We start from the raw sequence: 17,684 nt of genomic DNA, 5'->3' as shown, positions 1-17,684 counted from the left end.
TCACCTCTACATGAACCAACACGGGTTCAGGAAACAACACTCACATGAAATCCAGCTCGCTCTCTTTGTCTGAGAGACTCGGGAAGCAGTAGATACAGGTTTTGTGTAGATGCCGTGTTCCTTGACTTTCGGAAGGCATTTGATACAGTCTGCAGTGCTACCCAGTGAACAAAATGAGCATACAGAATATCAGACAAGCAGTGTGATTGAATTGAAGAGTTTTTAGCAAACAGAATTATATATATTTTGTAGCAAAATAAAAAAGACCTGCAGAGGTTCTATGCTTGGTGCAGGGAGTGACTTTTAACCCTCAGTGAAAGCAAATGTAATGTACTGCAAATACATAGACAGAAAGCCCCTTTATTGCAGGATTACACAATTGCTGAACAGTCACAGGAAGAAGTTACTTCCACAAAATATCTTGGAGTATGCGTACAGAATGTTTTTGAAGTGGAATGACCACATAACATTAATCACAAGTAAGACAGATGCCAGACTGAGATTCATTGGAAGAATCCTTAGGAAATGTATTCCATCAACAAAGGAAGTAGCTTACAAAACACTTGTTCACACAATACTGCAGTATTACTTATCTGTATGTGATCCATACCAGATAAGACTGATAGAGGAAATAGAAAAGATACCAAAAAGAGCAGCACGTTTTATTAGAGGTTCATGTAGTAAGCACAAAAGTGTCACGAAGATTCTCAGCAGACTCCAGTGGCAGATGCTACAAGAGGCATTCTGCCCCACAGTACAGTCTGCTGTTGATGTTCTGAGAGTGTATGTTCCTAGAAGTGTCAAGCAGAATATTGCTTCCTCTTACGTATATTTTGCGAAAACATCAGGAAGACAAAATTAGAGTGTCAAACACATCCGGAGGCTTACAGTCGTTCGTCACGTGAACCGTATGTGCATGAATTTGCAGCTGAGTTATCCTCTCTTCTAACTATAGTCTATTGTAGATCCCTTGAACAAAAAACTGTGCCCATTTCTTGGAAAAAAGCATAAGTCACACCCATCTACAGGAAGGGTAGTAGAAGTGATCCACAAAACTACCATCAAATATCCTTGCCATTGATTTGTTGTAGAATCTTAGAACATCCTTTGAGCTCAAATGTAATGACGTATCTTGAACAGAATGACGTCCTCCATGCTATCCAGCACAAATTCCAAAAAACGCCGATCTTGTAAACCTGACTCGCACTCTTCTCACGTGACATACTGAAAGCTATGTAGCAAGGCAGTCAGATGCAGTATTTCTTCACTTCCAAAAAGCATTCGTCTCAGTACCACACCTACTCCTGTTGTCAAAAGTATGATTATATGGGGTCTCAAGTGAAATTGATGACTGTATAGAGGACACAGCATGTTATCTCGGATAGTGTGTAATTGTCAGATATAGAAGTAATGTTGGTTGTGCCCCAGGTAAGTGTGTTGGGACCCTTGCTGTTCATGTTGTGTATTAATGACCTTGCAGACAGTATTAATAGTAATCTCAGTCTTTTCGCAGATGATGCCGTTACGCATAATGAAGTAGTGTCTGAAAGAAGCTGTGTAAATGTTTAGTCAGACCTTGATAAGATTTCAAGGTGGTGCAGAGATTGGCAACTTCCTTTAAATGTTCCGGAATGTAAAACTGTGCACTTCACAGAAAGAAAAACCCTAGTATGCTATGACTATAATATTAATGAGTCACTGTGGGAATCGGCCAACTCATACAAATACGTGGGTGTGACACTTTGTAGGGGTATAAAGTGGAATGATCACATAGTCTCAGCCTTGGGTAAAGTAGGTGGTAGTCTTTGGTTTATTGTTAGAATACTGGGAAGTGCAATCAGTCTGTCAAGAAGATTGCTTACAAATCTCTTGTGTGACCAGTTCTAAAATATTCCTCGGCTGTGTGGAACCCATACCAAATATGGGATTATTAAGGGACATTGAAAGTATACAGACAAGGGCAGCACAAATGGTCACAGGTTTGTTTGGTCCATAGGAGAATGTCATAGACACTAAAGGAATGGAACTGAACTGGAAGGATCTTAAAGATAGATGTAAGCTGTCTGTAGAAAATCTGCTAGCAAAGTTTCAAGAACTGGCTTTAATTGATGACACTAGGAATATACTACAACCCATTATGCAATGCTCACATAGGGATTGTGAGGATAAGATTAAAATAATTACAGCAAGCACAGAGGCATGCAAACGATCGTTCTTCGTGTGCTTCTTATGTAAATGAAACAGAAGAAACCCTAAGAACTGGTACATTGGAGCATACCCTCTGCCATACATTTCAGTGATTTTCAGAGTAGAGATGCTGGTGTAGAACAGGAAAAGTGACATCTGCCACACACTGTAAGGTAGGTTGCACAGTATAGATACAGATGGACCCTGCAACATAACATTGCCCAACCATGTGCTGCCTTTCTGGTGCAGCAGTTCCTGGCCAGCAGGGTAGTTAAGTCACTTAATCCACCCTATTCCCCACACTTGTCTCTCTGACTTCTTCTTGCTCCTCAAATTGAATACAGTCTTGAAAGGCTAGAGTTTTTCAGGCCTTTTGGACATCTGACATAATATTATGACCCAACTGAAGGCTATCACTAAAGCTGACTGCACTAGGAGTTTCTGGGACTCGTACAGCCGTTCCTAGAAGTGCAGTACCTTTGATGGGGATTACTTCGAAGGAGAGTAATGGCTATTTCAGGTAAGCCAAAAATTCATTTGCAATGTACACACATTCAACAAAATTTCTGGACAGAGGTTGTAGTACATGATCCTCTCATAACCACCTTTTTAAAGTCAGAAAAAGAACCCTCAACCACTAACTGAAAATGTTTTATTGTAACACAGCAGTACACTCGGACAATCCTCTAAATCTATATGGTTCCATTGAATTTTTTTTTAATTTCTTTGTCATAAAGTTTGTGCAGTGCAGTATTTACAACATTGTTCTTACAGTTAGTTTTCTCTACTAGTAGTGTCTTCATTATTTGGCAACATAATTGCCTGCAAAATAACTTCTACTTCGCAGTAAGTTTATTTTTGTGGCAGTATTTTTCTCTCACTTGTAGGCTAGTTACTGTTCTCTAAATAAATTCTGGTGGATGAGAGGTATAGATTTGGAGCAGCATCAGACTACAGCTTGTGTTTCAGAGAAGGGTTCAACAGGTCACATTTCAAATACGTTCTATTTCTAAATCGGGAAAATGTATTGATCCCACACAAGCATTAGCAATCGGCACATTTAGAACCATTTGTCCATTTTTGTTTCATCCCGTTGTTTTTAGAAATTATATGAAACTTAATGCCTGACATTAGGTTGTTGTTTGCAGTGGTTAGTAGAACTTACTTTTCGGCAAATGTTAGAGCATCAAGGGGCACATATGTTTTTGTTTGGTCAATGTTTTTAACACTGGTATCAATGGAGATATTGAAACAAGTACTTTTTTAAATAGAACTTTATACTCCTTGAAACTTCATTTAATTGCTCTTTAGAAGACAGTTACAGTGATATAGCATTTGTTAATGTTGGAGGTGAAACCTGTCAAAAAAAAAAAATCCGATAAATGTCATTGAATGTGAGAGCACAGTTGCCGGAAATAACATTTGCGGGCAAACACTGCGAAGCAGGCATCTTGGACCAGGCTGCATAGTGGTATACTGTAAGGTAGGTGTGCACTACAAGAATAAAGCTTTATTTTTCCTTGAACCAACTTAGGCCTAGGTGCAAAATCACCAACAAATGTTGTATATGGAAATAAGACTGGGGCTAGAATCTATTGTATCACAAAGGGCTTAGGAGAACTATTTTACATGTGTGTATTCTCCCAGCTTTATGTGAGACGAGACAGAAAAATAAAGAGGTCTCATAAGCAGCAAAAAGCAACTAAATATTAGAAGAAGGAAGATTTGACCTCTCTTTTCCTGTGCATGGCTGTTTGCAGAAAATACGGGAGTAAAATACATGCTGTCAGACAACTGTCTCTACAAGATATGGGATACATCCATTGAACTAAACATTTTATTAAAAATACTTTTGTGACCACCTGTACACTGCAAAATAAATATTCTTCTTAATGAAACATTGTTTCATGCTGAATGTAAGCACCTAATGACGGTGTTACCAGCTACATGCAATATATGCTATAAACTTATTTGACATTACAGTACAATTTTGTACACAAGTAAATGGAATAAACAATTTACTAACAATGATTTGTTAACCACCCAAATCACATAACATAAATTTTGTCTAAAAGTATCTTATTCTTTATTTAACCATGTGTTCAAACTGTTGACCATGGGCTGAAAGGCACATTTGCAATTGCCTGTCAAAAGAACGGTGAACTACAGATGCATATCATCTGGTGTAGTAGGGGCTTCATCATAGACTGCATCATTTAGTGCTCCCCAAAGAAAGAAATCAAGAGGCGGCAAATCGGGGACCTCAGAGACTATTTGACAACAGAATGCGTCCTATCCAATGCCCAGGAAAGTTCTCATTCAGTATTTGTGTTGCAACACGGGATGAGTGAGCTGGATGACCGTTGTGTTGCAGCCATATACACTGTCAAATATCCAATGGTACCTTTTCTAGAAGATATGGTAGAATGTTTGCCAGCAAGTCTGCATACAAATGTCCATTTAGAATGCCTGAGATGAAGTAAGGTCCCACAATCTTAATTTCTTACGATGGCGCACCATACGTTTATGTTCCATAGCCATCGATGTTGCACCTGACAGAGCCAGCATGGATTTTCGGCTGCGCGTAGTGCATGTTATGTAAATTTACAGTAGTGTGGTTAGATAATGTCGCTTCATCAGTAAAGACCACTCGCTGGAAAAAACATAGGGTCATCTCTCACTCGCTGAAGGGCAAATTGACAAAATTCTGTTTGACATTCAAAATCGTGATCATAGAGTGCCTGATGTAATGACAGATAATAGAGATGGAAATTCTGTCATGCAGGATGCGAGTGAGACTTGTCTGGTTGATTCCACAATCCTTGGCAATATGTCTCATACTACTGTGTGGATTCATTAAGTGTCGTAACCAGAACAGCTTCTTCGTGTTCTGTCAGTTGCAGCCTTCTTTCTTGTCCTGTTTTAGATGTTCCAGCAACCTGTCTTCACTAGCCTCTTAATAATTCGTGCAATTATCTGGTGCACCATACATTGGGAATCCGTATAAATAGCCCTGTATTGTTTCTACAACATTTCTTTTATATTCACCACATAAAGGTAGTATATCCAGCTTCTCCTCATTGGTATACATGCCTGCACACAACAAATGTTGCAACAGATATAAGCAGTGCAAACAAGTAAACAGTCAAATGTGTTGACATTCTGACATAGTGTAGCATGAGAGCTCTGCTTGGTGGTCTTTACACTACTAATGCCAATTCCAGCCACAGTGCTCTCAAATTCTTAGACATTTCTCAAATTTTCTTATGAAAGGTTGCAGTGTCAACATTAACAAATGCTAATCAGTCTAACTGTCTTCTCAAGAGCTGTTGAATGCAGTTATAAAAGGCACACGGTACCATTTAAAAAAATGTATTTGCTTCAATGTCTCCATTGACACCAGTGCTAAAAACATTACCCAAACAAAAAAGTATGTGTCCCTTGATGCTCTAACATTTGCTGAAAACTGCATTTTGATATGTGTATCTGTTCATAAAATAAAAGGGTTGCCATGTGTTACATTATTCACCCTGTATGTACAGGGTGAACCTTAATAAAACGGGCAAACTGCAGGTCCTATGAACACAAGTCCGGGAATGGATGGTGTGCTTGCAATGACAAAAAATCCTCCCAGAACACAGCACAGAGCTGCATCACATCCATGCAACAACAGGCGTGCAAAAGTGGCCTTCATTGTATTGCAGGTGATAAGGGTAGTAGGGGTTGTCATGCATTATACACAAAATCATACTTTGCCTTAGACCACGTTGGCGGGCCAGTTGCGTGGAGCTTGTACTAGGGATCGCCTCAATATTCTGTAGAACCTTGTCCTCCAGATCTGGTGTATACACAGTCCACCGTTTCCCTGCACATTTATCTATTTGAAAGGATCCGTGATTACACAGATACCCAAAAAAGGCTTGAAATGTTATATGATGTGATTGGTGTCTGTGAGGGTACTTGTTTTGATATAGCCATGCTGCATCGTGTCCATTTCCATCTCCTTGGCCATACACAAACACCATCTCAGCTTGTTCCCAACATGAATGCCGTACTATTCTGCTGCTTACAATATGCTGCGTCAAATGCACATGCTGCAACGCACAAGGAACGTGCGATATGTGGTTAGAGGAACAGTCATACGTCAGCGCCATCTACTGTGGCAGTGACGTATTTCCAAAGACATGTTCATAGGACCTTTCTTCCTCCATTTCTAGTCAGTAGTCTGTCCCTATAGTTTGTCAGTGTTATTAATGTTCACTCTGTGTAAGGAAACTACAGTGTTATAAAATTGCTGCAAAGGAAATGAGCAGAGGAGCAATGCTTGGAGGGACCGACAGTTGATCCCCAATATAAACAAATGTAACATATTACTCACAACTAGGTAGCAAGAGGTCCATTATATGGTCACATGAACAATCACTGGAAGCAATCAGATCCATTAAAAATTATGTATTCACCCGAAAACACATAGACAACACTGTTGATTGTGACAGTGGTGGTGGACTAAGAGTGGTGCTGGGTCAGTTGTGGTGTCAGCAGTCACAGCTTGCTACTGCACACACACATACCCCTGCAATACCTACTGTGAATTCTAGCAATTGTGATTAGAGATGTATAATCAGCCTTATTTGTAGTGAGACTAATACCGCCAAAGTATTCTGAAGGTCTGCTTTCTATCTTGCAGGTGATCAGCAACAGAGCCATAGAGCTATTAGGAGGTGTTCTTGGGTCGAAGAACCCTGTTCACCCAAATGATCACGTAAACAAGAGTCAGAGCTCCAACGATACATTCCCTACAGCAATGCACATTGCTGTCGCAACTGAAATAAACAAGTCACTCATTCCTGCCCTTGAGGTCCTGCACAAGGCTTTGGATAACAAGGTGAGTAATTCAAAATTGTGCGCTGTTTGTTGCATCTTTTCTGAGGTATGGTAAAAGAATAATTCTTTGTCTTTTTTTATTGTTTCATCCCATGAACCACAAGCCAGGAATAAGAAAGTAAATTGATCAGATAGGCATTCAATATAGCCACTACAGCTCGTGAACTTTCTTCGAATGAGAGTTTTGTTGTAGTGTAAAGCGAGTGTGTGTTTAACACCAGCACTTTGAGAACACTACAGACATGAGGAACTCTCCTCTCCCTCCCTGCCTTGCCACCTCGCAGTTGGTGTGCGTATACAAGAGTGTGGAGGTAGGCTAAAGTGGTACAAACAAAATAATATCATTTAAACATTTGTAAAGTGATCGGCAGCAACAAAGCGCGGAATTGGGTAGCAAAAATAGCCTAGCAGAGTATTGATTAAGTTACCGGAGCTCGTAATAGAAAAGTATAGTCTACATCTACAATGATACTCCGCAAGCCACCCAACGGTCCACCAAGATATGAGGCCCAGTCCAAAAGAAAAGCACAATGTTTTGTTAAACATCAAATTTATTTTCTGTTTTTTTTTTATATTTTTATATAGGGTGTACATGTCCCAGGAAATCTGGGAAAAACGCGACAATTTTTTAGAGTTCCAGGAATTTTTCGTAGTTTCCAGTTAAATTTTTGTACTTGTGACTTGTAAAAACTAACAGTCTACTTTAGCTCTCAACTGCAGAATAATACTGCACCGATAAAACCTAAATGAGAGAATAACAACTAAATAAAATTGTAGTTGCAAAGAAAATGTGCCATTTACAAAAAACTGTGCACATGCAAGTGACTGCAGACAGCTAAATGTGTCAAAAGCTTTAGGATGAAGACTGTGCAATGCTTTGTAACAATGAACTACTTTCAGTAATGGTGATGTTTACATTTCTAACAAGTTGCAAGAAAATATTATAAATAGTGGTTTGAGAAACGTTACTTCAGAAGTAAATTTCATTTCGTCAAAGATAAATTGTGTTATGTGTGAGAATGTGCGATGAATTTCTTAAATCACAGAGAATTTGACTGTAAGTCAAAACTGAACATTTTTTTTATACCATTATTTAATATTTTACTGGCACATTTGTGTTTGATATATCTGAAAAGGTAACACACGCACTATAAAAGACCATTATTATGTGTGAAAGCCTAGCTTTTCTTGTAGCTATACTGCATGTATGTTAATTTAAACAGTGAACTTTTTGTATTTGTGTATTCATGTTACTTAAGTCACAGTACTATTGGCTGACTACGTCACATGTTCCATTCTCTGAATATCTGCTATCATTAGCTGGTGGGATGTCGTGACATGATCTTAAACTGGCTGACAAAAGTGCATTGCAATCAAAATTTCCGTTTTTTGGAAGATACTGTGCTGTATTTGGTGGAATTCATATTGACATGTTGCCACACATCAAAAAGCTTTCCAATATGCATTGTATTTTACTGGGCTTCGTTTTGCAAAGTGCCAAAAATTTCTACGCCACTGTATAAAACCTTTGCCGTTCAAATGATTTAATTTTGCAGCTCCAAGGGAAAGTATGTTGCCACGAAGAAAGTATTTTCATCTGGGATATTGTATATTTTCACCCTGGAAACAGTGTATTTTTAACTGGGAAATACGAAAATTCTTTTTTCTTGTCTGCATATACACATTGTTATAGTACAGTGATATATATTCTTGAGACAGAATGCCAATTTTTATGTTATGTCCATTGCGTTCAGCTGTCTTATACCACTGTGGAACTGAGACATGTGTACTTACAAGGTAGAAGTCAGGAGCAGCATGTTTGAGCCACTATTTAGCAGCCTTAAGAAGAGTCATTGTCTTCAAATCTTGTTTTGCGAAGGGATTCCTTCAGTTCACCAGAGAGGTGGTAATCGCACAGTGTCAGATTGAGGCTATGGGGTGGATGTTTGTGTTGCCACCCAAGTTCTGTGATTTTTGTGGTGGTTTTATCACTATATGTGATGCACTGTCATGCAACAGTAAAACATTGTGCTTTTGCCAATGTTGTATTACACAACACATGAAGATTTTTAAGGGTTACCATGTACACGTGACATTCAGTAGTGGTTTTATGAGGTGTGATGTCCACTGTCCACAAGCAGCAGTCCTTCTGAATAAAAAAGAAACCATTAGTCACCACTTTTCCTCCTGAAGATGCAGTTTTGAATTCCTTCTTCTTCAGCGAATTTGCATGATGCCGTTCCAGCGATGGCATTTTCATATCCAGTTCAAAGTGACACAACCAAGTTTCATCTCCTATAGCAGTCGTTGCAATAAAGTCAGCTCCAGAATTATCGTACTATCCCAAAAGTTGGCTTGCCTTGTTTTCCATGTTATTTCGTGGGCATCTGATGACATTCTCAGAACTCATCTGGAGTAAAGCTCTGTCAGCTTCACTTGTCTATATGTTCGTTACACACTCGCTGTTCCTATTTCCACTAGGATTTACAGTTCATTCACTATTATGTATTAGTCAGCCAAACTAGGATTGTGAATACACTGCATGTTTCAGGAGTCTATGCAATGCTTGTTCTACAGCTGCATGTTAGGTCCAGAGTGTTGGTGTGGTGTCATTCACCAGATGATCTGCTTATCTTGCAACTAACTTTCAATCAGCACCGTCATACACACTTCCTTTAGTCTCATGTGAATGTTTCACCATCCCATTGCCACAACACAGAAACTCTGTAACAGCACGTCACTTCAGGTGAACATAAAGTGTGACACCATCTTGACAGAGTGGTACGGCAGTGTGAATTATGGAAACAGGTCGAATTAAGTCTGAACACTGGTGGACCTCTGTGGGTATCGAAAATTTAGAGCAGATGTTGGACTAATACATAAAATAAAAGAAAGGCAAGTACACACCCAGAGCTGATTGATGTATGGCACACAGGAACATGCAACAGGAAACAGTATTTGTACTAACTTTCGAGCTCTTGCTGTTTCTCTAATAAAGGTACACACATTCACAGATAGCCACAACCACACAGACACCCAAACATGCACATGCCTGTTTCCACGAGACAGTCTCACCACTGCCGAGGTTTGTGTGTGCTTGGGTGATTTTCTTTCATTACAGAAAGCGAGTGAGCTCTAAATTTAGTGTGAATACTGTTTTAAGTTAAGGGAGATGAAAATTTAATAGTCATGGGGACTGTAATTCAATTGTAGGAAAAGGAGGAGAAGGAAAGGTAGTAGGTAAATATGAAATGGGGGTAAGGAATGAAAGAGGAAGCAGCCTGATAGAATTTTGCACAGAGCATAACTTAATCCTAGCTAACACTTGGTTTAAGGGGACCACACCCTGCATATCTAACCCATGTTAATTTAGCCAAGCATTTGACCCATTTCTGAAACAAACTATTTGATGCAGGATCTTAATATTTTTACTGTGTGTTACATGATGCTAATAGTCAACTGTACTAAAACCTACTTTATCCATGTTATAGTTTTTAAGAAATACTTTTTTAAATTTATTAACAAAAAATATTAAGTTTTTTCTGCAGAAAATATTTTTTTGTGAACTTCCTAATGAGGGAATATTAATGAATGTTGTACCAGAGGTGGCTTTTTATGTTATACAGAGTCTCTGAAAATTTCATTCATTTGTCTATGATAGTTTCTGATATAATGGGGCATATGTACTGACAATTTTAGTTTGTGGAAAACTGACTTTTGAAATTTGTTACTTACAGTTAATTAAAACTGTCCTGCTGCATATGATGGCCCTTCATTGGCCTCTAGCATGTCTTCCAGCTTCTTTTTCACCTTCCTGGATGTTTGCCTTGCTTTCTTGGCCATATTAGACGCAGACCTGTCTGCATCGGCTATCCTCATTTTATCGCAGTGTTGCAGGCCAGTGATCATATTTTCAGCAGGATTAAGTCCCAGCTTTTTCAGTACCCAACACTTTATAATATTACCACAATTGAATGTAACAACAGCATCATGAACTCCTAGTTTCATTGTATGCATGCGTACAATTACAGTTTTAGGAAGGCGGTTCCAAATTATGCTGTTGAAACATTCATTTGGATTGTGTCTGTCCATGCAGATATTTCCTTAGGTCAGGATGAGCCAAGTCTCTGAAAATAGGTTTAATTGCTGTAATAACAGCAGCAGGAAGAGAATGCTGGTGAGAATAAGATTCTCCAGTTGCCTGAGCCCTATTGTATTTGCACCACAAATTTTCTCCTGATGGACACAACCCATGACATGGCTTATCATCAGTAGAGGACTTGTGGAAGAATGTGGCTCAAACATCTCTCTTCATTGCCTCCAGATTTTCTTTATTTCTCCTAATTGCCTGCAAGTTTTCTACTTCAGTTTTAGTTAACTGACCCTGTCCAGTCAACAATTTTCCATCTTTTAATTTTTTTTCCTCATATCAACAGTTAGTTTTCTCACCCTTGTTCCCAAACGTTTTTGAACATGGGCTACACATTCTATTATGCTAATAATGGCATCTCCATATTTCTTAGAGTTCACCACATTGTTGTGTGCCTTACTGTCGTCATTGCCCAAATATTTGGTGTACCGTATGCCTCTTGTTTCTAAGGAGCGATGAAATATTTGTTGTACTCCATGAACTTCCATACCACCACTTGCTCCTATAAAATTAGCCACACAGTTGTGTTCTTTATGTTCATTGACTTTACAACATTTGCAATATTTAGACATTATCTCCACATCTAACACTTTACCGGTGTCTACACTCGTGGCAGTCACTACTCCATTCAGAGAAGTATGTCCTCTTTTCTGCCAACTTCCATCAAGTGCAACTGCAATATCCAAAAATCCCTCATTTTCTTCCACTGTTTCCCTAGCAGCCAGTTTCATGCTTTCCTCACTGACCTCACATACAGCTTTCTCTAATATTGCAGTCAGTTTTTCAAATTTATTTTGTGGTTGATATAAGTTCATCACTAAACAAAATGTTCTCCCTGCAGCCATGCCCTTGCCAATGGATCGTAAGGCATAAACTAATCTAGTATTTATTTCATAAGGACCAGTTGCATCTGGTTTTAAAGAACTCACAAATGAAATCACAGCTGAGCATTTAGTGCAAATTAAATCCAAAGCAATTGCTAGGTCTTTTCTCCCACTGGCACTCTCACAAATTTTCGCACTCTGTGACTCACCACACTGTCTACATTGTACAAATTTAAAAATTTACATCTGATAATATTCTCAGGTTTATAATAATATTACTGCACCCCTTGTCACTTACAGTAAATTCGTTGTAACTATCTTGAAATGATGCGAGCTTCTTTGATGATGCACGTGGTGAAGAATTACAATTAGAAACATTGTTGCCAGGTGACATAACCTCTTGTACAGAAAGCTTTCTGAACTTGTTTCCTCTAAATTGTCGTTTCTTGAAAATGCCTTTACATTTCGTCATCTTCGATAAACACATCAAACTCACGTAAACAAGCACTTCTAATGTAAGTATAACAACTACTTGCAATCACAGTTGAACAAAACTAACCGTGTGTTTGAAAGCGTGTTGTTTACAAACAGCAGAAACAAAAGAATGCCGACCATTGCATTCCAAGGATAGCCAACACACTCGGGAGTAAAAAACCCTAACGTGCAATGTAGGGGATATAAAGATCTAAAATACATGCAGAAAAGTCGATGACAGAAAAGTGGGCATGGCACATAAACACACATGGTAGGAAAACACACTTAGATTTTTTTCGACCTGAACCATGGTGTGGTCCCCTAAAGAATCATGAAAGAAGGTTGTATACATGGAAGAAGTGTGGAGACACTGGAAGGTTTTAGATATATTATATAATGGTGAGACAGAGATTTAGGAGTCAGGTTTTAAACTGTAAGACATTTCCAGGGGCAGACGTGGACTCTGACCACAATTTATCGGTTATGAACTGTAGACTAAAACTGAAGAAACTGCAAAAAGGTAGGAATTTAAGGAAATGGGATCTGGATAAACTGAAAGAACCAGAGGGTCTAGAGTGTTTCAGAGAGAGGGTTAGGGAATTATTGGCAAGAACAGGGGAAAGAGATACAGTAGGAGAAGAATGGGTAGCTTTGAGAGATGAAATAGTGAAGGCAGCAGAGGATCAAGTAGGTAAAGAGATGAGGGTTAGTAGAAGTCCATGGGTAACAGAAGAGATACTGAATTTAATTGATGAAAGGAGAAAATGTAAAAATGTGGTAAATGAAACAGGTGGGAAGGAATACAAAAATCTTAAAAATGAGATCGACTGGAAGTGCAAAATGGCTAAGCAGTGGTAGCTGGAGGACAAATGTAAGGATGTAAAAGCATTTATCACTAGGGTTAAGATAGATACTGTCTACAGGAAAATTAAAGAGGCCTTTGGAGAAAAGAGAACCATCTGTATTAATACCAAGAGTTCAGATGGGACCAAGCGAGATGGTTCAGTGGTTAGCACACAAATTCGGGAGGACGACTGTTCAATCCTGCGTCTGGTCATCCCGATTTAGGTTTTCTGTGATTTCCCTGAATTGCTTCAGGCAAATGCCGGGATGGTTCCTTTTGTAAGGGCGCTACCGACATCCGTCTCCATCCTTCCATAATCCGATGAGACTGGTGACCTCGCTGTTCGGTCTCTTCTGCCAAATCAATCCAACCCCAGCTCAGATGGAAAACTGGTCCTAAGCAAAGAAGGGAAAGCAGAAAGTTGGAAGGAGTATATAGAGCAATGTACTGAGGGCAATCTTAAGGAAATGGAAGAGTATGTAGATGAAGATGAAATGGGAGATATGATACTGCGTGAATTTGACAGAGCACTGAAAGACTAAGTCAAAACAAGGCCCTGGGAGTAGACAATATTCCATTAGAACTACCGATAGCCCTGAGAGACCCAGCCCTGACAAAACTCTTCCATCTGATGAGCAAGATGTTTGAGACAGGCAAAATACCCTCAGACTTCAAGAAGAATATAATAATTCCAATCCCCAAGAAAACAGATGCTGACGGGTGTGAAAATTACCAAACTATCAGTTTTATGAGTCACAGTTTCAAAATACTAACGTGAATTCTTTACAGACAAATTGAAAAACTGATAGAAGCCGACCTCGGGAAAGATCAGTTTAGATTCTGTAGAAATGTTGGAACACGCTAGGCAATACTGACCCTATGACTTATCTTAGAAGATAGATTAAGGAAAGGCAAACCTCTGTTTCTAGCATTTGTAGACTTAAGAGAACGCTTTTGACAATGTTGGCTGGAATACTCTGTTTCAAATTCTGAGGGCAGCAGGGGTCAAATACAGGGAGCGAAAGGCTATTTCCAATTTGTACAGAAACTAGATGGCAGTCATAAGTGTCGAGCGGCATGAAAGGGAAGTGATGGTTGAGAAGGGAGTGAGACAGGGTTGTAGGCTATCCCCGATGTTATTCAGTGTGTATATTAAGCAAACAGTAAACAAAAGAAAAGTTTGGAGCAAGAATTAAATTTCATGGAGGAGAAATAAAAAAAAAAAGAGGTTTGCTGACAACATTGCAATTCTGTCAGAGACAGCAAAGGACCTGGAAGAGCAGCTGAATGGAATGGACAGTGTCTTGAAAGGAGGGTATAAGATGAACATAAACAAAAGCAAAACGAGGATAATGGAATGTAGTCAAGTTACATCAGGTGATGCTGAAGGAGTTAGACTGGGAAATGAAACACTTGAAGTAGTAAATGAGTTTTGCTATTTGGGAAGCAAAATAACTGGTGACTGTCAAAGTAGGGAGGATATAAAATGTAGACTGGCAATGGCAAGGAAAGTGTTTCAGAAGAAGAATTTATTATCATGTATAGATGTGTGTGTCAGGAAGTCTTTTCTGAAAGTATTTGTATGGAGTGTAGCCATGTACGGAAGTGAAACATGGACGATAACTAGTTTAGACAAGAAGATAATAGAAGCTTTCAAAATGTGCTGCCACAGAGTGTTGAAGATTAGATGGCTAGCTCACATAACAAATGAGGAGATACTGTATAGAATTAGGGAGAAGAGGAATTTGTGGCACAACTTGACTAGAAGAAGGGATTGGTTTGTAGGACACATTCTGAGGCATCAAGGGATCACCAATTTAGTATTGGAGGGAAAGATGAATGGTGAAAATTGTAGTGAGAGGCCAAGAGATGAATACACTAAGCAGATTCAGAAGAATGTAGGTTGCAGTAGTTACTTGAAGATGAAGAGGCTTGCACAGGATAGAGTAGCATGGAGAGCTGCATCAAACCAGTCTCTGGACTGAAGACCGCAGCAGCAGCAACAACAGCAGCAGCAGCAGCAGTAACAACTGTTTTCTGTTGCATCTTCCTATCTGGCACTCTCAAATTAGCTCTAGCTGAGTGATTGCCTATTTTATTTTACCTGTTAGAGTGAAAGTAGAATTTTTGGCAAAAACTGTGCATCTCATTTGGAGTGATCCTTATAATTGCATTGGAAGGATGCTAGTTATAGAAGAGTCTTAAAACCTTTAGTGAAATTATAAATAAGAGTGGTAACGATAAGAGTGCAATTGGATTTCCTCTGTTAAATGTAGAGAACAGAGCAGACAGGCAGAAAGAGTACATTGAAGGCCTCTTTGAGAGGAAAGACTTGTCTGATGATGTGATGGAACAAGAAACAGGAGTCGATGTAGAAGAGAGAGGGGATCCAGTCTTAGAAGCAGAAGTTAAAAGAGCTGTGAAAGACATAAGACTGAATATGGCAGATGGGGTAGATAACATTCAATCAGAAGCTCTAAAATCATTGGGATGTGGCAATAAAAAGACTATTCACTTTCATGTGCAGAATGTATGAGACTGGCGATATACCATTTGACTTTAGGTAAAATAATCATCGTCCACGCGATTCCCAAGATTGCAAGAGGGGACTAGTGTGAGAATTATTGCACAGTCATCGCAGTAGCTTGTGCATCCATGTTGCTGACAAGAATAACATACAGAAGAATGGAAAGGAAAATTGAGAATATGTTAGGTGATGATCAGCTTGGCTTTAGGAAAATAAAGGCATGAGAGGCAATTCTGATATTGAGGTTGGTAATGGAAAGACTACTAAAGAAATGTTAACACATGTACATACGATTTGTTGACCTGGGAAAAGTGTTCAACAATGTCAAATTGTGCAAGTGTTAGACATTCTGATAAAAATAAGGTTAAGTTATAGGAAAAGAAGGATAATATATATAGTATGTCCAAGAACCAAGAGGGAGCAGTAAGAGTGGAAGACAAGAATGAAGTGCTCGGATTAAAAAGGGTGTAAGACAGGGATGTTGCCTTTCGCGTGCACTGTTCAATCTGTACATTGAAGAAGCAGTGATGTAAATAAAAGGTAGGTTCAAGAGGGGAATGAAAATTAAAGATGAAAAGATATATAGGATGCAACTTGCTGCTGATATCACTACCCTCAGTGAAACTGAAGAAGAATTACAGGTTATAGAATGAACAGTCTAATAAGTACAGAATATGGATTGAGAGTAAATCAAAGAAAGATTAAAGTAATCAGAAGCAGCAGAAATGAGAACAGTGAGAAACTTATAAGAGTAGACGAAGTTAAGGAATTCTGCTACCTTGGCAGCAAAATAACACATGACGAATAGAACAAGAAAGACATAAAAAGCATACTAACATTGGCAAAAAGGGCATTCCTGGCCAAGAGAAGTCTACTAGTACCAAACATAGGCCATAATTTGAGGAAAAAATTTCTGAGAATGTATGTTTGGGACATGGCTTGTATGGTAATGAGACATGGAGTATGGGAAAACGAGAACAGAAGAGAATAGAAGCTTTTGAGATGTAGTGCTACTGAAGAATGCTGAAAGTCAGGTGGACTGATAAGGTGAGGAATGAGGAGATTCTGTAGAGACTCAGTAAGGAAAGGAATATGTGGCAGTACTGATAAGAAGAATGGAAAGGATGATAGGACATTTGTTAAGACATCAGGGAATAACTTCCATGGTTCTAGAGGGACTGTAGAGGACAAAAACTGTACAAGAAGACATTGGAATATGTCCACAAATAGTTGAGGACGCAGGTTGTATGTAAGTGGTACTCTGAGATGAAGACGTTGAAAGAGGAGAGTAATTTGTGGCGAGCCACGTGAAACTAGTCAGAAGACTGATGACTCAAAAAGATTTTTTGCAGGTACATGTCAGCATTCCTGGCACACATTTAAATTGCTCCGCCACTGTACCATAGCACTCGGCTAGAAAGCCAAAACAGTGGAGTCCCCATCACCAAAATGGAGAATCGTGTGGTAAATTATTTTTGACAGCAGCATAAGTGCTGCATTTGAGCAAATGAATTGAGAAGGCTGAGAGAGCCATTTGGGTCACCCAGACACAGTTGCAACAATTCCGCTGCTGTCTCAGTTTGGCTGGCTTTTCGAACTGGTGCGGGCAGTTGTGAAACATGGCAGGCGGAAATCTCTGTCGCTTTCAATATATTGCGTAATATGTTGAAAACTGATCTGTGGCTCAATTTTCACTTTTCAAGTATTGCCTCAATTTTGCCGGTCTTCAAGCACCAGTATGTCTGCTCCTCTTTCTTGTTATTTAGAGAGATGGTCTACTACTTAGTTATTTGT

At 39.1% G+C, this 17,684-nt stretch overlaps 1 protein-coding gene across 1 annotated transcript in view; it reads left to right on the top strand.

Annotated features, from left to right (window-relative positions):
• LOC124550952 (fumarate hydratase, mitochondrial-like) overlaps window positions 1-17,684 on the top strand; it is a 90,984-nt gene that overhangs the window by 32,505 nt on the left and 40,795 nt on the right. The window contains exon 4 of the mRNA XM_047125765.1: window positions 6,875-7,072. Within this exon, the coding sequence (XP_046981721.1) occupies window positions 6,875-7,072 (198 nt within the window). The remainder of the gene's footprint in view (window positions 1-6,874; window positions 7,073-17,684) is intronic.

This window comes from Schistocerca americana, chromosome 9 (assembly GCF_021461395.2).
Source record: "Schistocerca americana isolate TAMUIC-IGC-003095 chromosome 9, iqSchAmer2.1, whole genome shotgun sequence".
In the NCBI taxonomy this organism is placed as follows: domain Eukaryota; kingdom Metazoa; phylum Arthropoda; class Insecta; order Orthoptera; family Acrididae; genus Schistocerca; species Schistocerca americana.
This window is presented reverse-complemented; position numbering and strand designations above follow the sequence as displayed.